At 39.4% G+C, this 27,588-nt stretch overlaps 1 protein-coding gene across 7 annotated transcripts in view; it reads left to right on the top strand.

The window, feature by feature from the left end:
• The window catches only part of RHOBTB1 (Rho related BTB domain containing 1), an 83,603-nt gene extending 57,640 nt beyond the window's left edge, over positions 1–25,963 (top strand). For 6 of the 7 annotated variants that reach the window (XM_048858195.2, XM_048858194.2, XM_075130817.1 and 3 more), the window contains 7 exons: positions 9,647–9,832; positions 11,469–12,442; positions 12,859–12,977; positions 18,178–18,328; positions 20,653–20,741; positions 23,039–23,144; positions 23,692–25,963. In XM_048858195.2, coding sequence (XP_048714152.1) covers positions 9,647–9,832; positions 11,469–12,442; positions 12,859–12,977; positions 18,178–18,328; positions 20,653–20,741; positions 23,039–23,144; positions 23,692–23,861 — 1,795 coding nt within the window. In that variant the 3' untranslated portion in view covers positions 23,862–25,963. The remainder of the gene's footprint in view (positions 1–9,646; positions 9,833–11,468; positions 12,443–12,858; positions 12,978–18,177; positions 18,329–20,652; positions 20,742–23,038; positions 23,145–23,691) is intronic. The other variant, XM_075130819.1, reaches the window with a different exon arrangement.
• Positions 25,964–27,588: the final 1,625 nt, after the last annotated feature.

Here is a 27,588-nt window from a genome sequence, read left to right as displayed (position 1 = left end):
TTACGTGCCAGATGTGCTAAAGATTCATATGTCCCTTCATGTTTCAACCAATTCCAGGGGATTAAATGATGCTGATGATGGGTTCTGCTCGGTAGCAATCCAAAGCAATGCAGACCGATGCATGTTCATTTTCATTATCTGAGTCAGATGACACTAGCAGAAGGTTGATTTTCTTTTCTGGTGGCTGGAGTTCTGTAGTTTCCGCATTGGAGTAATGCTCTTTTAAGACTTCTGAAAGCATGCTCCACACCTCCTTCCCTCTCAGATTTTGGACTGCACTTCAGATTCTTAAACCTTGGGTCAAGTGCTGTAGCTATCTTTAGAAATCTCACATTGGTACCTTCTTTGGTTTTTTTCAAATCTGCAGTGAAAGTATTTTTAAAACGAACAGCGTGCTGGGTCATCATCCAAGACTGCTGTAACATGAAACATATGGCAGAATGTGAGTAAAACAGAGTAGGAGACCTACAGTTCTCCCTCAAGGAGTTCAGTCATAAATTTAATTAATGCTTTTTTTTTTAATGAGCATAATCATAGATTCGTAGATATTTAGGTCAGAAGGGACCATTATGATCCTCTAGTCTGACCTCCTGCACAACACAGGCCACAGAATTTCACCCACCACTCCTGCAAAAAACCTCACACCTATATCTGTGCTACTGAAGTCCTCAAATCGTAGTTTAAAGACTTCAAGGAGCAGAGAATCCTCCAGCAAGTGACCCGTGCCCCATGCTACAGAGGAAAGTGAAAAACCTCCAGGGCCTCTTCCAATCTGCCCTGGAGGAAAATTCCTTTCCGACCCCAAATATGGTGATCAGCTAAACCCTGAGCAGATGGGCAAAATTCATCAGCCAGATACTACAGAAAATTATTTCCTGGGTAACTCGGATCCCACCCCATCTAATATCCCATCACAGGCCATTGGGCCTATTTACCATGAATATTTAATTACCAAAACCATCTTATTCCATCATACCATCTCCTCCATAAACTTATCGAGTTTAATCTTAAAGCCAGATAGATCTTTTGCTCCCACTGCTTCCCTTGGAAGGCTATTCCAAAACTTCACTCCTCTGATGGTTAGAAACCTTAGTCTAATTTCTAGTCTAAATTTCCTGGTGGCCAGTTTATATCCATTTGTTCTTGTGTCCACATTGGTACTGAGCTTAAAAAATTCCTCTCCCTCTCTGGTATTTATCCCTCTGATATATTTATAGAGAGCAGTCATATCTCCCCTCAACTTTCTTTTGGTTAGGCTAAACAAGCCAAGCTCCTTGAGTTTCCCTTCATAAGACAAGTTTTCCATTCCTTGGATCATCCTAGTAGCCCTTCTCTGTACCTGTTCCAGTTTGAATTCATCCTTCTTAAATATGGGAGACCAGAACTGCACACAGTATTTCAGGTGAGGTCTCACCAGTGCCTTGTATAATGGTACTAAAACCTCCTTATCCCTACTGGAAATACCTCTCCTGATGCATCCCAAGACCGCATTAGCTTTTTTCACGGCCATATCACATTGGCAGCTCATAGTCATCCTATGATCAACCAGTAGTCCAAGGTCCTTTTCCTCCTCCGTTACTTCTAATTGATGCGTCCCTAACTTATAACTAAAATTCTTGTTATTAATCCCTAAATGCATGATCTTACACTTCTCACTATTCAATTTCATCCTATTACTATTACTCCAGTTTACAAGGTCATCCAGATCCTCCTGTAGAATATCCCTGTCCTTCTCTAAATTGGCAATACCTCCCAGCTTTGTATCATCCGCAAACTTTATTAGCACACTCCCACTTTTTGTGCCAAGGTCAGTTATAAAAAGATTAAATGAGATTGGTCCCAAAACTGATCCTTGAGGAACTCCACTGGTAACCTCCCTCCAGCCTGACAGTTCACCTTTCAGTAGGACCCGTTGTAGTCTCCCCTTTAACCAATTCCTTATCCACCTTTCAATTTTCCTATTGATCCCCATCTTATCCAATTTGACTAATAATTCCCCATGTGGCACAGTATCAAATGCCTTACTAAAATCTAGGTAAATTAGATCCACTGCGTTTCCTTTGTCTAAAAAATCTGTTACTTTCTCAAAGAAGGAGATCAGGTTGGTTTGGCAGGATCTACCTTTTGTAAAACCATGTTGTATTTTGTCCATTTGCTATTGACTTCAATGTCCTGAACTACCTTCTCCTTCAAAATTTTTTCCGAGACCTTGCATACTACAGATGTCAAACTAACAGGCCTATAATTACCCAGATCACTTTTTTTCCCTTTCTTAAAAATAGGAACTATGTTAGCAATTCTCCAATCATACGGTACAATCCCCTGAGTTTACAGATTAATTAAAAATTCTTGCTAATGGGCTTGCAATTTCATGTGCCAATTCCTTTAATATTCTTGGATGAGGATTATCTGGGCTCCCCGATTTAGTCCCATTAAGCTGTTTGAGTTTCGCTTCTACCTCGAATATGGTAATGTCTACTTCCATATCCTCATTCGTCATGCTACCATTATCCCTAAGATCCTCTTGAGTCTTATTAAAGACTGAGGCAAAGTATTTGTTTAGATATTGGGCCATGCCTAGATTATCCTTGATCTCCACTCCATCCTCCGTGTTTAGCGGTCCCACTTCTTCTTTCTTTGTTTTCTTCTTATTTATATGGCTATAGAACCTTTTACTATTGGTTTTAATTCCCTTTGCAAGGTCCAGCTCTACTTGACTTTTAGCCTGTCTCACTTTATCCCTAAATGTTCTGACCTCAAGAAGGTAGCTTTCCTTGCTGATCTCTCCCTGTTTCCACTCCCTGTATGCTTTCTGCTTTTTCTTAATCACCTCTCTGAGATGCTTGCTCATCCAGCTTGGTCTACAACTCCTGCCTATGAATTTTTTCCCCTTTCTTGGGATGCAGGCTTCCGATAGCTTCTGCAACTTTGATTTAAAATAATCCCAGGTCTCCTTCTACCTTTAGATCTATAAATTCTTCAGTCCAATCCACTTCCCTAACTAATTTCCTTAATTTTTGAAAGTCAGCCCTTTTGAAATCAAAAACCCTAGTTGCAGATTTATTTTTGTTCATCCTTCCGTTCAGTTTGAACTGAATTAGCTCATGATCACTTGAGCCAAGACTATCCCCTACAACCATTTCTTCTATGAGGTCCTCACTACTCACCAAAACCAAATCTAAAATGGCATCCCCTCTAGTCGGTTCAGCAACTACTTGCTGAAGGAATCCATCAGCTATCGCATCTAGGAATCGCACTCGTCATCCAGTCTATATCTGGGAAGTTAAAGTCTCCCATGATCACACAGTTTCCATTAGTATTTACTTTATTAAAAATACTGAAAAGGGCTCTATCCATATCCAAATTAGATCCTGGTGGTCTATAGCACACCCCAAGCACTATCCCAGGGGAGGCTCTAATAGTTTTCTTCCCCAATGTAATTTTTGCCCAGACGGACTTAGTCATGTCCATTTCATTGCTTCTTATTTCTTTACATTGTACCTCATCATTGATATACAATGCTACTCCACGACCTTTACCTTTACTTCGGTCTTTCCTAAACAGCACATACCCCTCAATACCTGTAGTCCAGTCATGACTACTATTCCATCATGTTTCCGTTATCCCTATAATATCTGGTTTCACTTCCTGCACCAGTAGCTCTAGTTCCTCCATTTTGTTACCTAGGCTCCTTGCATTAGTGTACAAACATCTTAATTTTTGCTGTTTGGCCTCGCTCACATTCTGTACCCTATTAGGCACGGTCATTCTACAGCCAGTATAACCTATTAGACTGGTATCTACACTGCCCTTCCTCCTACCCATGGCTGTGTCCTCTCTTACTTCGTTTTCTTTCCTCTCAATGCTAGAATCTGGCGTGGAGATTACCTGGACAGCTCCCAACCATCTCCCCCAGATTCCTAGTTTAAAGCTCTCTTAATCAGTTTTGCCAGCCTCCATCCTAGAAGTCTATTTCCTTCCCTACTGAGATGAAGTCCGTCCCGAGAGAACTGTCCTCTGTCCATGAATGCCTCCCAGTGGCCATACATCCCAAAGCCCTCCTTATAGCACCACTGCCTAAGCCATCTGTTGATCGTCATAATCTTGTCACACCTTTGTTGCCCTTCTCTAGGAACAGGCAGAATCCCACTAAAGATCACCTGAGCCTCGATATCCTTAAGCGTCTTCCCCAGCCTAGCATAGTCTCCATTAATACTTTCCAGCGAGAATCTAGCCGTATCATTTGTTCCCACATGAAGGATAATTAGGGGATTCTTTCCTGCTCCCTTTAGAATCCTTTTCAACCTCAGGTCTACATCCTGTATCAGCATGGAAGCATATCCTCTGGAATGGTGGCCGAAGCATGAAGGGGCATACAAATGTTTAACGTAACTGGCACATAAATGCATTGCAATGCTGGCTACAAAAATGCCATGCGAACGTCTCTTCTCACTTTTAGGTGACATTGTAAATAAGAAGCAGGCAGCATAATCTCCCGTAAATGTAAATGAACTTCTTGGTCAGCCAGTCACTCAGACAGACAAGTAGGACTGAGTGGACTTGTAGGCTCCTAAATGTTTACATTGTTTTGAGTGCAGTTATGTAACAAAAAAAATCTACATTTGTAAGGAGCACTTACACAATAAAGAGATGCACTACAGTACTTGTATGAGGTGAATTTAAAAAATACTATTTTTGTTTATCATTTTTACAGTGCAAATATTTGTAATCAAAAACAATAATATAAAGTGACCACTGTCAACTTTGTATACTGTGTTGTAAGTGAAATCAATGTATTTGAAAATGTAGAAAAACGTGCAAAAATATTAATACATTTCAATTGGTATTCTATTGTTTAACAGTGAGATTAAAACTGTGATTAATTGCGATTAATTTTTTTTTAGTTAATCGCATGAGTTAACTGCGATTAATCAACAGCTCTAGTAACCTCTGATAATCAAGCCGAGACTGACTTTACATTCTGTCCTGTTTCACTATAAAATCTGTTAGATGTTTAGTTACAGTTAGCATGATTCAGCTGTCAGATATTCATACAGTAAGATACACTTTTCTGTCTGGCAACACTAATGAATTTGAATTTAAACAGTCATAGCAGAGATTGAAGCCAGGCATTTCATGAGTACGCACTACACAGTTTTCCCCCTTTCTCTCACTTTGTCAATGTTCCTCAGCCCCCATCACTTCACCTTACTATTTTCATTGTCAACTGCCAAACTGTATGATGGTTTTGTGACCTGGACAAATGCCCACTAGGGACTAGGTTGGCTCTGTCAAACTTATTGCACGTGAGACCATCTGAATTTGGAGCAAGCGCCCAAAAGTATATGGAAAGGTAGAGTATATGCCACCTACCCCTCTTTGTTTAACTGATAACTTTTTTAAAAAAATGTAGAATGCCTTTCCTCTAGATATTATGGATATGCTGTAGTTTATATAAGGTATAAATTCAGAGCAAGAGCACTTCTGTTGTTTTAAATGTAAGCTCTCAGCAGTATCTGCATTGCATGTGGCTATTTTTAGAAACTGTAAGTCTTGCTAGATATGTGTCCTCAATGAAATGAAGAAAGCAGCAGGACTGAACAGTTTCATTAATGATTTAAAAGGCCACTGTTGAGATTCACAGGTCTTGCTTTAACTATTCATTACACAAACTGCATACACAATAAATTTGTGCTAAATTAAAGTTTAATAGAAATGAGACGAGAAGCTTATTGCTGAGTTTAGCTGCTACTATTCTGTTGATGACTCTTTAGGGATAACTCTTTGTTTTTAAAAAAATGAGTCCCCTTTCTCTCAATTCTTCTTAAAGCTATTATTCAGCACTTTCCTTTCCCTAAGAGGGGTATGCAACTTATATTACATTCATGATGCTTCAAGCATCTATCAGCTGAGGGACCAAGAGCTGGGAGACAGTTTCTAATAGCACTCTCTCAAATAACAGAACAATGATTTAGGCCCAATTCAGGAAAATACTTAAGTGCATACTTAAAATTGTGCTTTACATGTTTTCCTGAGTCGGTCCCCTAGTTTTTGGCAGAAGAGTGGTACATGAAACAAAACAGTTGTATAGATAATTGTTTGCTACAAAAAATTATCTTGATCCTTACAATTGCATGCTCATGGACCCATACACGCACACTGACAATCTCTTACGATAAAAGAATGAGGAGTACTTGTGGCACCTTAGAGACTAACAAATTTATTTGAGCATAAGCTTTCGTGGGCTAAAACCCACTTCATCGGATGCATGCTGTGGAAAATACAGTAGGTAGATAGATAGATATACACACACAGAACATGAAAAAATGGGTGTTTCCCACCCATTACACACTGTAATGTGTGATCAATTAAGGTGGGGTATAATCAGCAGGAGGAAAAAAAAACTTTTGTAACGATGATCAGGATGTCCCATTTCCAATGGTTGACAGGAAGGTGAGAGTAACGGGGGGGGGGGGGGGGGAATAAGCCTGGGGAAATAGGTTTAGTTTGTGTAATGACCCACTTTATTCAAGCCTAATTTAATGTCTTATGATAAAGTATTTTTCCTCATAGCTACAAATGTCAATGAATTTTATCAGATCTCATTTTAGTTGTTAATTGTTTCCCAACACTGTTGTTTTTTGTTTTGGTTTTTTATTTACCTGTTCCATTATATCGTTTGGGGGGTGAGAGATGTTTAGTCCATATTAAAGAAATGGTCAATACTGGAAATTCTTCATCAATTACAATTTTGAAGACTTTAATTAAGATCTTGGAGGTACTGACTTGCAGTCACTCCACACAACAAATATTTTATCATTGTGTAGAGGTGTGTGGTAGTTGTATTTCTTCATTACAGTTTCAGAAATGTGACCTGTGTGTTCATTTGGCTATCCTGAAGCCTTTCACATTTTTACTCAACTGCTAGGTGATGCTTTGGGGTTCAACCCAGACCAATAAGGGGCTGTGCCCTGTACCCCTGACATCTCTATGCTGTGCAGCCTTGTTTCAGAGTGTTGCCAAATATGCCCGTTACTTTGGGGTATGCTCGTTTATTAGGGTTACTCTTCTGTGGGGGAGAGGGGGTTCTGTAATTCTATTAATGTACTGCTTATGTCACTTGTGTGTTCATATGGAGCTCTATTCCTTCCTTCTGCAAGTCCCCTCCCAATGGGGCTATCCTGAAGGACCTAGGTTCCCCAGGACTGGGTTCCTCCAGCCCTAGAACTCGATGAGCATATGTGTGCGCGCACACACACACACACACACACACACACTAACAGAGCAAGTCTGAGTGGACCGGGTCAATCAGCACTCTCAAGCTGATCCCCTCATATGTCCCTGTACTCAATGGGCTGGGTTAAGCCGAACCTTCAAGCTGTCACCCTTGTGTGCCCCTGGTCTCAGTAGGCTGGGCTGAGCAGCACTGTCAGCTGACCCCCCTCCTCCCTGCCCACCCCCCGATGTGCCACAGGTTTAACACGTCCCTATCCCGCTTTCACGTCACAATTGTACTGGTAGTAACCCACTTGATGAGCAAACCCCACAGTATTTTTGGGCACTACAGGGATCTTTAGCTTAGGTAAAAGAAGTGTTGCTGCAGAGTAAATGGTGGAAGCTAAAAACACAAAAGAGTAAAGTTCAGAGAGAGAGAAAGAAGCAACCAGCTTAACCATAAAAGTTATTTCTTGAATAATAGTGATAACTACACAAGGAGAGCCTAAACCAATATAACATACATTTTTAAAAGTTAATACCTGAGGTAGAAAGGAAAACAGAGAGAGAGGGGAAAAAAAGGATCTCACCGCACCCTGAAGCATGAACTGGTCGGGATTCCCAGGTGATGGTGGTAGCTCTGGGTCCTGAGTGCAAGAGACAGGCAGAGACCTCAACACGATCAGTCAGGAGATGGAGTCCCAGTGGCACTGATGCAGAGTTTGAGTCTATGCATCAGAACACTTACTTGGGCATAGGTAGGGGTTTTTGTAGAGAAAATACAGTGCTTCAAGGGAGAACACTAGATTTGTTTATGGGTAAACTGATGGCTTAAGGGTTTTCTTTAGGCTAGACAATAGGAGCTGATCACTCTTGGCTATGGGTGGTGTTTTCTTCCAGGGAGCTCACAATTCAATTAGGCTCCTTCAGTATTTTGGATATCTATCAAGAATTTATTACTAGAATTGGTCTGATAATTGCTGAGCTGGGTGTGTGCAGGCATACATTCATTAACATCTGGAGCAGAGATTCCCATGATGCAGTGCGTCCCTGCTTTTCTGGTCCCAGAGTTCAGTGCGGTTCTCTGTTCTTCATTCTTTATGCTAATCCGTGTCCCATCTTTCATGCAGATGAGGCTAGGGGAGTTGTCTCTGTTCTTCATTCTGAATGCTAATGGAGATGTCTTAATCTTGTCACCCTTGTCAGAAGGGGTCTAGGTGTGTCTCCCAACGCCCTTCACTGCTCTCTGCAAGCCTTTTCTCTGATCAGTTTTGGTTCAAGCAGAGATTGGTGGGGGGGGGGTATCTTTCATGAGTCAGACAGGCTAGATACTGCGCCCTGGTTCCCCAAAAATACAGAGCTGACTGGTATCAAGTGCCTGACACCAACAGCATGCTCTCACAGCATGACTTAACAGATTACAGTCTGTTGTTCAAAGTGTTTTTCACCAAGTCTCTTTTCCAACATGGCTGACCAGACTTTCTGGCCTGGACCCTGCACAAAGCTCAAAGTGCTTGGTTCCTTCATCTCTTTAGGTGAAGGATGCCAAAATGGCTTTTTCTTCTCTCTGCTTATATCTGCCAAAGTTTGCTGATCCTGCTTCAAGAGTCAGGAAGGCTTCCTGAGGATGAAGTCTCCACCACCCAATCAAGATTAAGTGGTCATATTTCCCCACTTGCTCTCCTGTGGGCTTTGCTTACCTTGCGTGTAAATGTGCTTTTCTTTGTCCTCGGCCATACCTTGCTCAATTTACATTGGAGACGCATTCAAGCAGGTAGAGCAACATTCCTTTATCTGGAACAGGCATGGCTTAGGCCCTTGTTGCCAAATACACGTTAAGAGCATATTTCCATTACATATCTGTGAAGTCGTTTTGTGGGTTTACCATACATACATCATGCAAGAAGATTAATGATCAGTGAATTATTAGTTTTCTAGTGATATACTGCATGCCAGCTTTTGAGTATATATCAAGACCACAGTGTGCCAACTGGCATTGGGATGCCCTTAGGGTGACAGTGACCTGATAATATGAAATTTTGGTGTCAGTGACCAGAAATGTTTTTGCAGGTGATGACAATCCCGCAGAGTCAAAATAGAGAATAGCAAACTCTAGCTACTGTAAACTTCTGCAGAATAGACGAACGCTCTGCTTGTACATGCACATAACTTACATTGAATCTGGAATTAAGAAGCTTTCTGTGTCTGATATTTTGTGTTCACATGCTGTTGTGATGGACTGTGTAACTTTTATCAATCTTATGAATAAGATGTATCCTAATATCAGGGATTTAGTGTGTTTTTGAAAGTGTGGTTGAGCAGTGTCAGTTAGTATTAATGAAAATCATGAAGCTACAATGGAAAGATTGATTTTGATTACGTGTGTGTGTGTATATATATATATATTTTTTTCTTCTTGATTTCATTTTAGGTCTGATGTAGTTGTTCTGTGTTTTTCAATTGCTAATCCTAATTCCTTGAATCATGTGAAAACAATGTGGTATCAAGAAATCAAGCACTTTTGTCCTCGCACACCTGTTATTTTGGTTGGCTGCCAGCTGGATCTTCGTTACGCTGATCTTGAAGCTGTTAATCGAGCCAGACGGCCTTTGGCAAGGTAAAGTTTTAAAAAAATTCACATTTTAAAAGGTTCTGGGTTTTAATCAAATATACTATTTTTCTGAAAAGAAATTATATTATCACCCAGTATGGTCTGTTTGCCTTAGTTTTCCATCTTATAAAATGAAGATAAATAACACTGTTTCACATCCTGTCTGTTCTCTTGTCTGTTCATACTGTAAGCTCTTAATAAGTGAAATGCTGTTTGACAATGCATTTTCTAAAGTGCCTAGTACAATAGAGCCTGATATTGGTTGAGCCATCTGGGCATTACAGTAATATTTAAATAGTGAGCAGCAGAGATTTGACATTGATTCCAGTGGCAAAACACATATGCATCATGCCATAATGTATTATTCCTGCCAATTGTCACTTTGGCATTTGGGGGTTAGTTTGGTTTTTGGAAATGTAACCCTAGAGCACAGCACAGAGCAAAGTGGGTATATATTTTACATGGGGAAAAAACACATTAAAAGAAAGTTATTTATGTTGCGAAGTCAAGCACGGATGCATCAGATGAAGTGAGCTGTAGCTCACGAAAGCTTATGCTCAAATAAATTGGTTAGTCTCTAAGGTGCCACAAGTACTCCTTTTCTTTTTGCGAATACAGACTAACACGGCTGTTACTCTGAAACCTGCCATAATGCATGGGGGTCTGAATTAAGGTTTCATGAGCACCTGTAAATCCTGTCATTCCCTAACTTTCAAATGCTTGACTGTCCAATCTAAACAATAGCCTCTTCACATCTGTAATATTATTTCCTAATAATCTGATTTTTTTAAAGAATTTTTTTTTAAAGTATAACAGCCCTCCGTCACCATTGCATCATCAACAGGATTTGAACCCTGAACCTGTAGCACAGACTTTTACTGCATGACTTATGGGGCTAACTACATTAGCTGGCAACAGGAGAAGGCTCTTAAACCAGAGCGGGAATGAGCCCCGGGGTCATTTGAGTGGTCCAGTTCACTCCTGCCCCGTGTGCCCCACGGGAATGGGAGTAACCTGCTAGTATTGTATGCTGAGTCTGGGGAAAGGGGATGCGGCCAGGTGGAGTGGACCCAAGCCCAGCTTTCTTCTCTTTTTCCCTCCCACTCTTTCCTGTAGCTGCGCGGCCAGTTCTCAGGCAGTCAATGTATATGCTGATGCTGCTGGTTTTGGCAATGTCATGCGCCTGGCTCCTCAGAATGTCCATGTTCAGCTATTATTTTAGCAGGCTGCCAGGTTTTTTTGTGAAGCATAAGTGACAGAAGGGGAACAGTGATTTTTAAACAGTTCATAATTCAGATAAATGTAAATGGGATTTGAAGGTTTGCTTCACATTGTGAAATATTGCCTACCTATATTTAAGTAATAGGGTTATATTACAAAGTATCTACCAAATATAAACATTATTACCAGCCCATCTATTAGGTAATATTTTTGAAGTGTATAGTACAATGGTTGCAGATTTTTAGGGGTCTCCATGAGCCATGCCAGCTACCATTTTTATTTTTATGAACTGAATAATATGGATAATACATGTTCTTCTTTGTGCTCTAGATTTTCTGGACTGTGGTTAATGACAGCCCTGCTTTGTGTGTGATTTTTTGTTTTTGTTGTTTGTTTGAAATGTATTTTATTTTAATCCTAGGCCTATAAAAAGGGGAGATATTTTACCACCAGAAAGAGGCAGAGAGGTTGCCAAGGAGCTTGGGTTACCATATTATGAAACTAGTGTATTTGACCAGTTTGGAATTAAGGATGTTTTTGATAATGCGATCAGGGCTGCACTAATATCCAGGAGACACCTGCAGTTCTGGAAGTCACATTTAAAGAAGGTCCAAAAACCTTTACTTCAGGCTCCATTCCTACCTCCAAAGGCACCTCCTCCAGTTATTAAAATCCCAGAGTGTCCTGTAACCAGTATGAATGAGGCTGAATATTTGTTAGACAATCCATTGTGTGCAGATGTTATGTTTGTTCTTCAGGAGCAGAATCACATTTTTGCTCACAAGATTTACCTAGCTACCTCCTCTTCAAAGTTTTATGACCTTTTTTTAATGGAATGTGAAGAATCTCCAGACTTCAGTGAAATACAGTGTAGTACAGAAAAGACCAGTAGGGACTTCCTGTCTAGATCAAGTCAACTTGAAACAGATGGTGACAGTGATGAAGCAAATTTAAAAACCTCTGATGCCAAACTTCCAACACTAGAAACTGATGGGACTTTAAAGATGCTAGAACTTGAAACTGAAGAAACTAGTTCTACAAGGGGAGCTTTGTCCTCCTTGGGCAAAGGGTTTGTTAGTATGCATAAGGAAATACAAATCAACCCTGTATCTAATAGGAAATGTTCTGTAACTGTGGTCAAAATGGATTCCTCTGTTCAGCCTGGGCCTTTTAAAACTGTTTTACAATTTCTATATGCTGGGCAACTGGATGAAAATGAAAAAGATTTGACAAGATTAGCACAGATTGCTGAAATCTTGGAGGTATTTGACTTGCGGATGATGGTGGAAAATATTATGAATAAAGAAGCCTTCATGAATCAAGAGATTACTAAAGCCTTTCATGTCAGGAAAGCTAACCGGATAAAAGAGTGTCTTTGCAAAGGGACATTTTCTGGTGAGTAAATAAACTCTCATAGAAAAGGCCACAATTCTCCTCTCACTTATACCAGTGTAACTCCACCCACTTCAATAGTTATTCCTGACTTAAGTCAGTGTGAGAGGGGCAATGGGCCCAAAGTTTACTATAAACTGAAAGCCAACATTTTCGACAATGGGAACCTAAAGTTAGGCTCCTAAAATCCACATTTAGACTGCTAAATAAGGGGCCAGATTCTCAAAAGTGCTGAGCTCCCATCGTCTCCTATGAGATTTCATAATTGCTCTTCACTTACCTCTATAAAATCTGAGAAACATAAAGGAAGCAATTCCTTACTAACAAGTATGTGCTCCTTTCTATGTCTTGAACTAGTAATAGGTTCCACTTCAAGCACTGACTATTGTAGTTATGATTGTTTCTTGATTCCATGGCAGATGTGACATTTAAGGTGGATGATGGAAGCATAAATGCCCACAAGCCACTGCTGATATGTAGCTGTGAATGGATGTCTGCGATGTTTGGAGGATCATTTGTTGAAAGCTCAAACAGTGAGGTATTTGTCCACTCTGATCATTGTATTTCATGTATGTTTTAGGGGTTGCTATTTTAAGCATTGTGGTATTTCCTGAAACAATTATTTATTCAAGACTTAGCAGTCTTTTGTGTGTTTATGTTTAGACCAGAAGTGTCCTTTATTTATTGGGACATTAAGTTAGAATACGTTGAACAATAGCTTGTCCTCAGCAGTACTGTTACGTTGCCACCACTGCTTGCTGTGTCAGCAACTTCAAAATGTTTTATGGATCTCTACTTTTAATAAAACTTTTTTTTTTAAAAGTTAGGCATGTAAAAAACTGTCTTGAGGCTTCTTGACTTATATCCAGTTACCTGAAAACAACTTTGAGTTCAAAATTAAATTTTTAAGTTATTTTTCCATGATCTAATCACTTCTAGTATTTTTAAAAAGAGAGGGGGAAATAAATGTAGGTCAACTTATAAGAGAGGGAAACAACTTAAATATAAGCCTTTATCTCCCTCCCCTCCCACCCCAAGCAAAAGTTCTATCTGGTTGCCCTGTTTTAAATGGGTTTGCTCCATCTTTCCTTTAGTGCCTCCCTTCAAAAAGTGTTTCATTGCCAATTAAGGAACAGCTCCTGGGCCCACATAACTGCTTTTCAGGAGGAATATTTTTCTCCAAACTGTGTAAGTGTTTATATGACGGCATAACAGCTCCCAAGTAGTCAGTGTTGTGGGTTTCTTTAAAAGTGTTTCAAAAAGTTGGGTAAATATATATTTGCATAATCAGGGCCATTACAAATTAAATCATTCTGCTAGCCCTTTGAGAGGGTTTATGGGGTTCGGTTTAAAAAAAGGCAATAGACTTGTGACCGGGTGCCTGGATGGGCCACACTGAGAATGCCACAGTCAGAGCAGACTGCAAGAAATAGGGCAGACAATTCCCCCAAACTGGTGGTTTCTTCTATAATTAGATTCACCAAGCCAGTAACAAAGGAGCTTCTGCAATCCCACACTGGTTAACAAGGAACCAAGCACAGTCCCCTTTAGGCATTCCAGCCCTTGGCTCCCACCTAGACAGCCGAGTCTAATACAGTGAGAGGTTACTGAAAACCTGATTCACCATATGTGAAGCTCACCAAACCCAAAGGACCGGGCACTTATCCACAGGTTAATGAGAGTCTTAGATCCTACCCAATAATCACGCTGATGCCAATCCTTAAGTAACTAAAAACTAAAGGTTTAATAATATAAAAAAGAAAGAAAAGAAGAGAGTTATTGAATGGTTAAAGGATCATATACATACAAGTGATTGTCGGTGTTCATAGTCAGGATCATAGCAATGATAGAATAAACTGCTGGCTTATAAAAATCTTTCTGGAATCATCCCAACAAGTCAGAATCCAAAGGCAGCTTAGATGTAAAGCCTTTCCATGTATTTCCCAGAATATTCCAAATAACTATTTGGAAGATCTCAGTCTCAAGGCATAAACTTTCCCTGTTCAAAGTTCAGCAGACTTGAGATGACAGGATCTGGCCTGAGGCTTCTCTTTTATAGCTAGCTCTCTAGCAGACTGACAAGGCTCCTCACAGAAATTGTCATAGCAGGTAGGGATGTAAATATCATTTAAAAAGTTAACCATTTAAACGATTAAAAATATTTCATTTAAACGGTTAACCTATTAAAGGGCCAGTGCGGCCAGGGCTGGGGCCGATCCAGCTGGGGCCAGCATAGCCGGCCAGCCCGGGGGTTAACAGTTAAGGCAGGTTAACTGGTAAGCCCAATGCTTACCAGTTAATTACATTCCTAATAGTAGTGCCTTTCCCCAAGGAGGAATAGGCAATGCAGATCACCTTTGCTTTGAAGCTAACCTTCTATTTCCTATGCATACACAGCTAAACTAGTACATTTATTCACATAAGGCAATTAGCAGGTCCTCCATTATAATGTAGATAGTTAAGCTGAAGATAATGTAGATGATATTATTAGTTTTCCTGCAGTATCTCACATTTTTGATATTAAGGTTAACTGAACCATTTGCATACGTAACATAAGGCAATTAAGACAGTAAAGTGAATTAGTATCTACAAGCTAATTTGGTTACGTTGTTAAACTTCTAACATGATATTTGTAAACACAGAGAAATACTCTTAGCATCTGTCACATTCAAGTAAATTGTCTTGATTACAATTGTAATACTGCCTATTAAGTTGTTATGGGTCATACACAGTTCGGCTGGTCTGTCAGTGTCACAAGACTATATATGCAACCCAATGTGTTAAACTAATAGAATGGACCTGGCATACAGTACATCAACAAAAACTAGGAACTTAATACTGACGCAGTCTCCTTGTTCTCTTGTGTAGGGCATGTATGAGATGCTGTATAAACTGTCTCAACAGTGGAGTAGATCATGGCAAAGGCCTCTTTTAGGCAGTCCAGTAACGTGGGAAGGGCTGTGTGTGCATTAAGCTGATTGTTTGGATCAGTCTTTGCAGAGTTCTTTTTTCAAATTTATGGATTTTCTGATTTTTGTCATGTTGTTGTCATCTTTAATATTAATGAGACTTGCATTAATGTCAAGGGGAAAATATGCCCCTTAGTGTTGTTATAACTGTACTTTTTTGTATTTAATATTCTAGAAGACTGTGTCCTATTTAAATTGTTCTCATTACTTTTAAAATAGCAGTAAGCACAGTTCCCTCCCCAGAGGCACACTCAGCAAGTTGGTCATTAAAAATACATACCTCAATTGTAGTAAGCAATACATAACAATAAGAATATATATTCATTTTACACAAGCCTATTTCTAATGATAAATGTAATAGTCTTAGCTCATCTTTTGCAATTTAATATTTTAAAAGTACTAAACATTAGTTTTCTGGAGTTTGTGAAATACAGTACTTGGATCTGAGAGCTTTAAAAGTATAAATTGGAATGTGTGTATATAGCATATTACCTCAGTCTAGTTTACAGAAACATAATGATTTGCTTCTCAATGAAATTTGCCTGAATTCTGTAGGTAGAACACAGATTTTTATAACATAAGCACTAAATGGTCAATATGCAAGTTAACAAAAAAATCATCTATGTTACAAAACCAACTCTTCTTAGTGTAACTTGCATTTGGACTGACAAGTGACTACTGTAGATCCAATCTTGCAGATGCTTCGTCAAATGACACATGATAAAGGGTCTGATCCAAACCCTATTGAAATTATTGAAAGGCTGAAGCTGACGTCAGTGAATTTTGGATCCAGTGGCTGCAGGGTCAGACATATTAAGTTTGTCACTATTGTAAGAGTAGCAGCCGTGTTAGTCGGTATTCACAAAAAGAAAAGGAGTACTTGTGGCACCTTAGAGACTAACAAATTTATCTGAGCATAAGCTTTCGTGAGCTACAGCTCACGATGCATCCGATGAAGTGAGCTATAGCTCACGAAAGCTTATGCTCAAATAAATTGTTAGTCTCTAAGGTGCCATAAGTACACAAAATAATCTACTCCAGTAAATAGAAAAGGAGTATTTTCTTCTTCACCTACAGCAAAACAAGGGAAATTAATTTTGTTTTGCTACTTTAAAAACAAAAAATCATGGACTAATGTTTTCCAGGTAACTAGTGATTCTGTGTGTGTGTCATTTTGGTTGCCTAACTTAAGACGCCCTTGAAGGTACCTGAATTTCAGAAAATGCCCATCACTCACCTTCTGAAAACCAGATCCCTTAAAGTGTTGCAAGTGGAGCTCTTAAAAATTGAGGTGCCCAAAATCACTAGTCATTTTGTGAAAATCTTTGCCCTATTCTATAATTTATCTTAGTCCCTTTTATGTGAGAAGGTTTGGATGCCATCACTAACAAAGGTTGGAATAGTAAACACAATTCTCAATGCCTGTTTAAGTGTACTGCTGGGATTTTTAAAGGAAAGTAAGGGAATTAGGCACACAACTCCCATTGACTTGATAGGGAATTGGGCACCCAAATCACTTAAACCCCTTAAAAATTCCAGCCTATGTTTATGTTAATTGGGGGAGGAGTTGGGCTTTCTTCCTTTTTGATACCTGCTATGGCTACAGTCATCGGTATTGCATCAGCCACACCCTTGCTGTTCTCTGCTTTTATTCATTATTAATTAACTGAAAGTGTTAAGAGCAATGGAGATGCAAATTAGAGCTATCGAAAGCAATCCCTGTAGAAAAAGAAGTACTGCTAGCTACTGAAAAATAATTAGCAGTAGAAGAATATTTTCTGAATTGTTTTTAGCTCAATAGTATTTATATTAGGAGCACCAATTAGCTAATACTGACAAGTGGTACAAAGCCATAAAGGAACAACCTACTCATAAGGCTTCTGTGTATTTTTCTCCATCCTCTAGGCTAACCAATATTTGAGTCTTTTATGGAGTGCCTCGGCGTATGTGACTTTGGATAGGAAAATAGAAAGCTTTAACCACTGTTGATTATACAAATATAACCATAAGCCAGGATCACTTCTGATCAATCAGACTGAAGTACATTAATGCCTGTTTGTAACTATTTTTTGTATTACTGATTTTTTCTACCTGTTGACTTACTGCATGTTCTCCAAAATATCTCTGCCCAAAGCATTGGCATTTCTTTTCTTATTGCTATTATCTGATTGCTATTGAAAGGAGAGTTAGGCTTCATTATTCAAGGTGTATGTGTTTTCACAATCGACTATGGGGATGCAGCTCTGGGACTTATTTGGCCATAACCCACTGACTGCCCCTGAACACTTGAGTCTATACAAGTAAGAAACAATTCTAATATTCCAAACAGTATTCAAAACAGCAGTGCCAGCTGCACTGTTTATAAAGGAAAAAGTGGTTGCTTTATTGATAGCCATGAAATATTACCATACCAGCCATTGATCTTCACTGGTAACTGCTCTGACATCAAACAGTCCCACTTTTTAAAAGTGTGGCCCAGATCATCTGCTGGTTCAATTTATATTACACTTACACTAATTTAGGTAGAGCTGCATACATTTTAAACTGGCTGAGTTCATGTACATACATAACTAGAATCTGACAGATTTGTTGGTAGCTCTTCAGCTTTTTAGATTTAATGTGGGGTCTCTCTTTAATATTTTACTATATTGCTAAAACATGACAGAAGGGGAAAGGATAGCAAGGTGGGAGAGGAAGCATATGGCCTGCGTTAAGTGCTTGACTACATATCTTTCACTATAGCACTTTTTTTAAAATACCTTTTTTCAGGTTGTTCTTCCCAACATAAACAAGATTTCTATGCAGGCAGTTCTGGATTATTTGTATACCAAGCAATTATCATCAAGTCAGGAGTTGGACATGCTTGAATTAATTGCACTGGCAAACAGATTTTGCCTCCCACACTTGGTTGCACTGGCAGGTAAGGATTCTGACTCTTTACAGGTGCAATGCTTTCATGGACTGCTGTATTGCTTCTTAGTGATTTTTTTTGAACATATACAATTTTTTTGCCGTGAATTCTGAGGGAAAGAAATGCCATTCCTTTATATAAAGACAAATTGTATTACAATGTGGTATTTTCACTTTTAAAAAATGTACTTGCCTTTTTCTTTCCACTCTCTTGGACTTGTGCTAAATTAATGCATAAAAATGTTTTAAAATGTTTTAAAATGTTCCATACTTTAGAAATAGGAAGTGAAAACCTTCTCTTCAGCATTAATATAATGTCGCAATTCATAATGTCCATTTGATTATTCTTAACTTACAGCAAAACAGTAGGGACACTAAGCTTTCAATTATAATGAACTAGGCTTTCCATGATAAAATCCATCTAGAGAGCATAATAACTGAGCCAGTTTAAAATTGATCTGATTCAAACTCTTTGTAGAAGTGCTGTTCAAATCTATTTTTATTGCCCAAACTAGAGTCCATTAGTTATTCTGCTATAGATGTGGGGGATGTTGATTTCAAGAAAATCAACTTTTCCATCTTTAAGTTAGACCAGAACAGCAGCATGGGATACTTTAATACTAAATCCACATGCACCAAACTTCTAGATAGTGGGGTTTTTTCTGTTTCCTAGTATCGTACCAAAATACTGTAGGGTGGAGATTCTGAGAGATGGGACGACCAAGTTGAACAAATTCACAAGATAAATTTTAGTCATTTCCTTGAGTGTCATTTACCCAAGCCCTCGGGTAGCTTTAAGTTGTGCAACAAGACATTCGATTGTTGACAGCATTACAGAAATAACTTAGGCCCTGCTCCAACCAAAGTTTTTGTGGGGCCTTATACAGATATCCTTCTCAGCATTTGTGGAACAAATGTGCTTTTAATGGTAAGAACATCTTATTCTGTCTCATTTAGTGAAATATTTATTGTGAACTCAAAGGCTGCTTTTTGTCCCGTTGCTATGATTGCACATAATGGAGTTGAATTAGGCCACCTTTGGTTGTCTCTAACATTCTGTCAAAAGGAATGTCTGCTCTGTTGCACTGTCTTCTGGCCAAGTGTGGCTCTGCTGAGGCCTGTCTCAGTTCCCTGTTCACTCAGGCTCCTTTTAGAAGCTGTTGAGATATTCAAACCACTCCCCCTTCTGGGGTCTCATTTATTAAGTCCTGCACAAAGTCTTTCAAAACAGAATTCAAACTTACAAAGTCATCAACACAGTTTCATCACAGAGCGCCCAGTCCTCTCCCCCCTCGCCCCCGGGTCAGTCCTCTCCTTAAAGTTCCTTTCTTTCAACCCACTCCCATGCTGGGCATACCCCCTTCTCCTTAGGGTCTGTCTTCCTGCTCTCCCAGCACCTCTTGCCTGGAGTTTGGCATTTTCCACAGCCCTTTCCCCTGCTAATTCAGGGCCAGAAGGAGCCTTCTTACTCCCTGAAGTGTCTGCAGGCATCTGCAAAGAACCACCTGCAGCTGTACCCACACCCTTTTATAAGGCCTAGGCACCTCTCATTAATGGTGCACTGGACCCCGATATATCTTAGAGGGGCCAGTCGCACACTCCATCCTGTTATCGATGTTGATCCTTCTAGGAAAGGGCTAAGTGAGTTCTGCTGACTTACCGAGGCAGGTGGCTTACCTCACCTAGATACAAGAAACCAGGGGTGGCTCTCTGAGGAGAGAGGGTGTATTCTGGAGGAGGAGCATCCCTAAGGGGGGAACCATAGGAGCAGCCACTCCTGAGAAGACTCAAAGTGAACTTTGCTGTCGTCATTAATTTCTTCATTAATAGAGCCAAACCATAACAATGGGGATGGTGGCAAGGTTTTGATTATGTGTAGTACCTGGACTCTGTTCTAGGGCAGGTTGGGAACAACGCTTACTCAGAGGTATCCATTGTAGGGAATCCAAGGGTTGTAACTACTAGGGAATCAGGAGTGATTATTGCATAAACATAAGCACATGCAAGATCTGTGTGTACAAAGGGACATATTCACACATAGGGGGCAGATCCTCAGCTAGTGTAAACTGTCCTAGCGCTCTTGGCTGGGGATCTGCTCCTAGATGTATGAGGGCAACTCAAGAGACCACAATGAAGCTGCACTTGCTTACGCCAGCTCTGACTCTGATCAGAAGTCTGAATGGATCTGCTGCTGGTGCAGTAGTTGCTGTATTTATCTTTCATGCTAACACACAAATTCTTTGGTTCTTGATTCCCTAAATGAACTGCATTTATAAATGTTACCCTGAAATATGTATTTTTACAGTGTCGGTTATTAGTTTTCTACTTTAACAGAGCAGTATGCTGTGCAGGAGCTGACTAAAGCCTCAGGGAATGGCATTGGCATAGATGGTGAAGTACTCTCCTATTTGGAATTGGCCCAGGTTAGTAGTGACTGATTTTTAACCTTTTTAAAGGCATTCTGCCCAACTGCAGTACTCTGAAAAATGATGGTGTTGAGCATTATACCTGCATAAATAAAGCCTTTCATACAAAGGACCCCTTGTTTCCATTGCAAAGAATTGAGGGACCACAGTTATCATACTGTACTAAGACTTCTGCATCTTAATTTTTAAAACTTAATTGCTGTGATAATAACACTATCTTTTAAAATGTTTAATGTCCTTTGCAGAACAGATTTATCTTCTCCACATCAGTTGAGAAATCAGGCTCTCTATATTGAGGCTTAGTTTTGTGTCTATCAAATACATATTTCAGTTTTTACTTGTGGGGAAGCTTCTGTAAGGTGGCAGAGCCTAGCGCCTCCAGCCTTGTGTCTAACGCCATGAAGTAAAGTTCTTTAGCTTTCTCACACTCGGGCATTCTCCGTGGGTGTCACCATTGTATGCCCATGTGCCCCTTAAATCTTTCTCCATTAGGTTGCTAGGGACGAAGTAGTACCTGTCCAGCATTGGGAGGGCAGAGTTAGGCTATGTCTACACTGCGCACCTTACAGCAGTATGGCTGTGCCGCTGCAGTCATGCCATTGTAACGTGCGCAGTGTAGCTGCTCTTTGTCAGCTGGAGAAAGCTCTCCCGGTGACAAAATAAAACCACCTTCAACAAGGAGTGGCAGCTTTGTCAGTGGGAGCCGACAAAGCACTGTCTACACCGATGTTTTTCGTCATCAAAACTTTTGTCATTCAGAGGGTTTTGTTTTTTTTTTTCACACCCCTGCACGACAAAAGTTTTAACGACAAAAGTGCAGTGTAGGCCTGGCCTAATTGGCCACCCTCAAGGGGGACATCTCTGCAACACCCAGCCATTCCTTTGTGACTCTGAGTGAATTGCCTATCGTGCTACCTTACTTTCATGCACATCACTTTTCTGTCTGAGCTCCAGAGACCCTGAGAGACAGAGTCCAAAGTTGACTCTTTGTTTTTAAATATGTGATTGAGTTTTCCCTAAAGGAATTTGCAATATGGTTTCTTTAGGGATGTGGTAGTACAAGATATTTTGCTTGTTATATGAGAAATTGAGTTATAGAGTTTAAGGCCAGAAGGGACCATCAGATCATCTAGGCTGACCTCCTGTATATCACAGGCCTTGTAACATCACCTAGGCAAAGTTAGAAAAAATATTACAGTCCACAAATGATTCTTCAAAACACCCTAATGACTAGGTCTGGCTTCTGCCTGTGCTGTTAGACCCTTGCTTTCATGACTGGCATGTAGCGCCTACTGTCCACTGCAAGCTTCCCATCATCTGCTTTCAGCTCTGTCGGGACCCATAACACCCTTACTAACCCAGTTCTGAATCTCTTCCGATAAAAGAACGCTAGTTCTGCTAAACTGTGGGGGTTGTTGGGGTGGTGGTTGGGTACAGAAGTCATAAGTTCAAATCCTGTTATGATTTGATCTGTGTCCTATTAAGGTTTTAAGCAATCAGAATGCCAAATAGATGCACATACTTTACCAATCTGACTCACATAATAGCTATACTTTCCTCTGAGCAGACTGCCTGTCCCAAGTTTTGTACTATGCTTTCAACAGTGCCTTAAGCTCTTTCATTGAGAACACTTCTCTGGGGAGTGAGTTACTACAGGGTAAGATTTGTAATAACTTGATGGCAGCTGCAAACCTAGATTTAAGTGCATAGGATCACAGTTAGAACCCAATCCTATGAATCATAGAATATCAGGGTTGGAAGAGACCTCAGGAGGTCATCTAGTCCAACCCCCTGGTCAAAGCAGGACCAATCCCCAATTTTTGCCCCAGATCCCTAAATGGCCCCCTCAAGGATTGAACTCAAACCCTGGGTTTCGCAGGCCAATGCTCAAACCACTGAGCTATCTCTCCCCTCCTGCCAGATGGTAAGGGCCTTAAACTCCCATTGAAGTGAAATAAAGTTGGAGCTGTTCACACCTCTCAGGAGGTGCTCAGCACATTGCAGAAAGAGTAAGAACCCTAACTCAGCTACTCCCACTGACAATCCCATTTTGGCCACTGAGAGTGCCAGTGGATTTTTGTGTAAAAGGAACAGTAACTCTAAATCCACATGGTGCCGCTAGAAGCATCCTCTGAGCAGCTGCTCAGTCTCTGCTGAGTGTTATGCAATAATCCCCAATGCTGAAAGCATGACAGGATAGATTCATTTAGGGATCACGCTGGCCTTAACTTGTAGCTTTTGTGCAAGATGACCAGTAGTATCAGGAAATGTAAACTGACTGTCTTTGCTTGTAGTTTCACAATGCTAATCAGCTGGCAGCGTGGTGCTTGCACTACATCTGCACCAACTACAACAGTGTTTGCTCCAAATTCCGCAAAGAAATAAAAGCTAAGTCTTCAGGTAAGACCATCTTCAACTTTCCCCCCATCTTTTCTTGACCTTTTTCTTTCTGTCCTTGGAACATGAACAAGTGAATTAGCTCAACTAAACTATGATGGAAACCCCGTGTTCTCTCCATCCTGAGTTCTTCTGATCAGGTAACCAAAGAGTTAGAATTCTTCCTCTGCCTCACGGACCAAGAGTTACACATATAACTCCTATCAACTGAACTAAGAATGGCGTGAATGACTCCCTGTGCTTCACCTCGAAAAATATATTCGGTGTCTGACTGTATTTTACATTTATTTTGTCATAGAACAGTAAACAGTGTGCTTTGCTTAAGTTGCTTTCATTTGAGCCTCTAGGCACTTTACAAACATTTAGTTAATCCATAACATTATTGCATTGAGACAGGTGAGTATCCTTCTGTCCATTTTGTTGGTGGTTAAACTGAGGCACAGAAAGGAGAGTGAGTTTACCAGGGTAAATAAATGTCTTACATGCCCTACTTTATTTGTGTTGCAGTTTTAGTATCTAAGTATCTTATTACTTCTCTTTTTTTAATCAGATAATCAAGAATATTTTGAGAGACATCGCTGGCCTCCTGTATGGTACTTAAAGGAAGAAGATCACTACCAGCGTGCTAAAAAGGAAAGAGAAAAGGAAGATATTGCACTGAATAAACATCATTCAAAACGGAAGTGGTGCTTCTGGAATTCCTCCGCTCTAGTTGCCTGAGCGAAGCAAATACATGTAAACACTTCAACGGTGTAACTATAACACTGCTTTAAAATTAGTCTTATTGTCAGAAATAAGATGTAGTTCAGGTTCCCGACACTGATTTTATTCCATGTTTTGCATTTATCATTGTTAGGGTCAAAAGCACAAGCTCAGCTATAGTGAGCCTGGAATAGTTCCTGATATGTATATTTTTGCTTAGTAAGCAAAATCAGCATCTACCATTATTACATTTCTTTTTATACAAAAACAAATCCAGCATTAATGTTTCAAACTCCAAATTGGGAAATATTTTTATACTGTCTTGTGTATTTTGTTTAAATAAAAATTCTGGGTATAACTTTATTTTACAAACCACAAAATAACCACATAGCAGCTTTGTAATTAGATTTTAACTATTTTTCTTATGTGTGTAAAGTGAAATATAAACTAACACCCCCTCTTAATAGATAACCTTCTGTCTTAAGTGACTGGTTTAAAACTACCCCATGCAAATTATCATCTTAGTTAAAAAAAAGCTTCTACTAGGAAACCAGTTTTTGTCCCTACATTCCATGCACTCATAACATATATAGATGGCTATTCCTTCTTTCTAAAGTAAAGGGTTATAATAAGATCAAATAACTGCAAGTTATAGAGCATTTAATCTTTGTTCAGCTGAATAATAGGCAGTATAATTACCTGTTCAACTGTAGGAACATGTATTTCTAATATTTGCCATGTGAGTGCATATAATTTTGGTTATATGGGCCATGTGAAATCTAGTGATTCTAAGTATTCAGAGGTTTTAAAGGTCTAGATTGAAGAGGATAATTTTAAAATCATCAGAAGGGCTTATTAATTTATATCTTTATCCAGGGCAAACTCAGTATGGATCTGAATTCAAAAAGCAGATATGCTGGTAGTATTGGAATTACTGTATTATAGTTGGTTACTCTTTGAGGGCCTAATTCTGCAGTCAGTCCTCTTTCAAAACTCCTTTTTGCTTTTACAGGCGTTATGCAAATGAAAGGCTGCTGAAACAAATAGATACATTCCTCTATTGTTGATGTAGCAGCTTGCAAATGAAGAATGATATTTTAAATTAGATTATGCATTCCTTCTGGAAGCAGGTATCCAAGAAAGCACAAAGCTGGAATCTCAGTGAATAAAAATCCCAGGATTGTTTAAATGATAGGAGGGGAAAAAACCTCCAGTGTTTTGAAATTTCCTTTGGGTTTATGATTTTCTAATAACTGTCACTCTGAACTTGCAGTGTTGCATTAGAAAAATATAAGGCTGGGTGTGCTTTAAAAAGACCAAACTAAAACACTTCTAAAATTATACTATAGAGCATATGCAGGCCTATGAAGTGTCTCAGGCACCGTTCTGTAATTGAGGTAGTATTATGTTATCAGTTTTGTTAATGCTGTTTTCTGCAGGCAGCTAAGCATACTAATGTGAAAAGCTTTTGATTTTTATTTTTCCTGTATTCATAGACAAGGCAGTAAGTTCAAACCCCAGTGCTGCGAGTCAGGAAAGGTTTCAGACTGAAAGCCATACACACTTCCAAATACTCAGCTTCAAGTCAGAGCTTGTTCTTGGGAGATGCCACCCTAGGGTGGTGGAAGCTGCTTAGCATGGGTGCTGAAGAGACTCCTGTAAAGAAAACAGGTGACAGACTCCATCACCTACAAGATTTATCACTGTACAGTGATAAAGAAGGGCTATAGAGAAAGGATGGCTGCAAGTGTATCCGCATTAATTCCTGGCCAGTAGTATTGTAAATTGTGGAGGGATGAAAAAATGAGGGAATAAATATCAAGACTAGGATGGAATTAACATCTGTTCAGTCATAAAATGTTAACAGATCATGTTTAATAACTATTGCTACTAGGTTTTACATAACCAAAGCTTCTGTATGATCGTAATTTTGCCAAACTGTAATGGATAGATAAATGAACCTGGGGGTATATGCAATAATATCCAGTTGTATTAGTTGTCAGCTACTATAACCAAGTGGCTGGTTCATTTGGTTAATGCCGTCTATGGCCTTTAATCTTGGTGGTTATTTGTGTTTTTTATTTTGAAAAAAAAGTCAATAAAACTGTTTAGCTATAAAATGTCTCCTAGTTCTTTGAATCAGCTTTCTAAATATTGTATAAAGCGCTTCACTTTTTATGGTGTTTGTCAACACTCAATAGTAGTAAAATATGCTTAACAAAACAGTGTATTGAATTTGTGATCACATGGCATATCAAAACTTACAGTTCAGAATGTTATAGGAGAGCCACTTGCATTTGTATTTATTGATTGGAAAAAAGAATATGGTAGGTGCTTGTCATTTAATGTAAAGCTACAAACCAAACTTTCCTGTCACTTTTTCACACTGTTCCTAATTCTTAATCACCAGGCTGTCACCTGTGTGATGAGAAAGAAACTCTACGTGACAAAAAACAGGAAGAGTCACCAGCAGTTCTTGTAGGGATTTTGGTTGGTTGGTGTTTTGTTTTATTATGTATACTATGAGCTTGCTAAATTGACTACTTTTCTTTAGTTAGTTTCCACTAGCAGATATTCTTCAACAAGCAAAACCTCTAATTACAAGTTAGTGAACTTGTAGCAACAATTCCTCTTGATAGATCTATGCAGTTAAATTGACAAAGCTAAAAAGTTGTTTTTTTTAGGGAACTTGCAAGATGATGCGTGAAGGGTGCCTTGTTCATATTTTGTTTAAAGCTATTAGACAATACCAAGGGCATTGAAAATAAGCACTTTCAGCACTCAGTGTTCTTAGCGAAAGTGCTAATTTATGAATACTACATATAATAATTTGATTTATGAAGCAAGAATTTTTTCCCTTGAATTTGCTATTAGAATTTAGGTAATATATTCAGTAAGAGAAGAATAATGTAGCAACAGAAACAATGCCACTCTGATTATGCTAAAATAGTAATGTGTAGACAAAACCACTGAAGTGTGCTCCTGTTGTTGCTGATTGTTTTTAATAATTCACGGCCATTTAGATTCCTGGTAAATAATCTGGATGTGACTCACCGTAAAACAGAAGGGGGGTTCCTATTAGTGTTGTAAAATATAGAAATAATTTTGAGAAAACTCATTGTGACTTAGAAATCAGCACTTTGGAGCTAGTCCTGCTCCCACTGTGGTCAATAGGAGTTTTGCCACAGCTTCAATGTGAGCAGTAGGCCCTTTGTGAGGAAGAACTAGACTACAGTGCCACAGCTACAAGTCTACTTTATTTCCTTTGTTCCTTGTGGGCCTAATCCTCCATGTCCATTAAATTCAGAGCCCCATTGACTTTAATGGGAATTGGATCAGGCCCCATGTTAATAAAGGCAGCTGACAGCATATTAAATATGTAGATTTACTATAAAGGTTACATCGGAGGGGAGAGTAATCTGGGCTCCCAGTCTTATTGCTTGATTTAAGTAGCATGGCTGATCAAAAACTTAATGTGCAGGGGGAAGGGGAGGTGCCTGCAGAATAAAAGAGGGGGGGGAGGCACAGTGTTGTTTACCATACTGTTCAAACAAGTTACCAAAGTGTTAAGGTTTTGTGTTTCCGTCTGAATTAGAAACAACGCTTCCTAAAGAACATCCTGTTTGTAAAATGAGCGTTTCTCATTGTTCGAGAGTTGTGGAGTTAGACTGAGAGAGCTTGCAAAATCTTGGCCTTTAAATCAGCTCTTCCTCCTTCCAGCTCATAGCATTAAGTAGCGATATAA

This window comes from Caretta caretta, chromosome 7 (genome assembly GCF_965140235.1).
Source record: "Caretta caretta isolate rCarCar2 chromosome 7, rCarCar1.hap1, whole genome shotgun sequence".
Lineage (NCBI taxonomy): Eukaryota > Metazoa > Chordata > Testudines > Cheloniidae > Caretta > Caretta caretta.
Note: the sequence above shows the minus strand (reverse complement) of the source record. Positions and strands in the feature narration are given on the sequence as shown.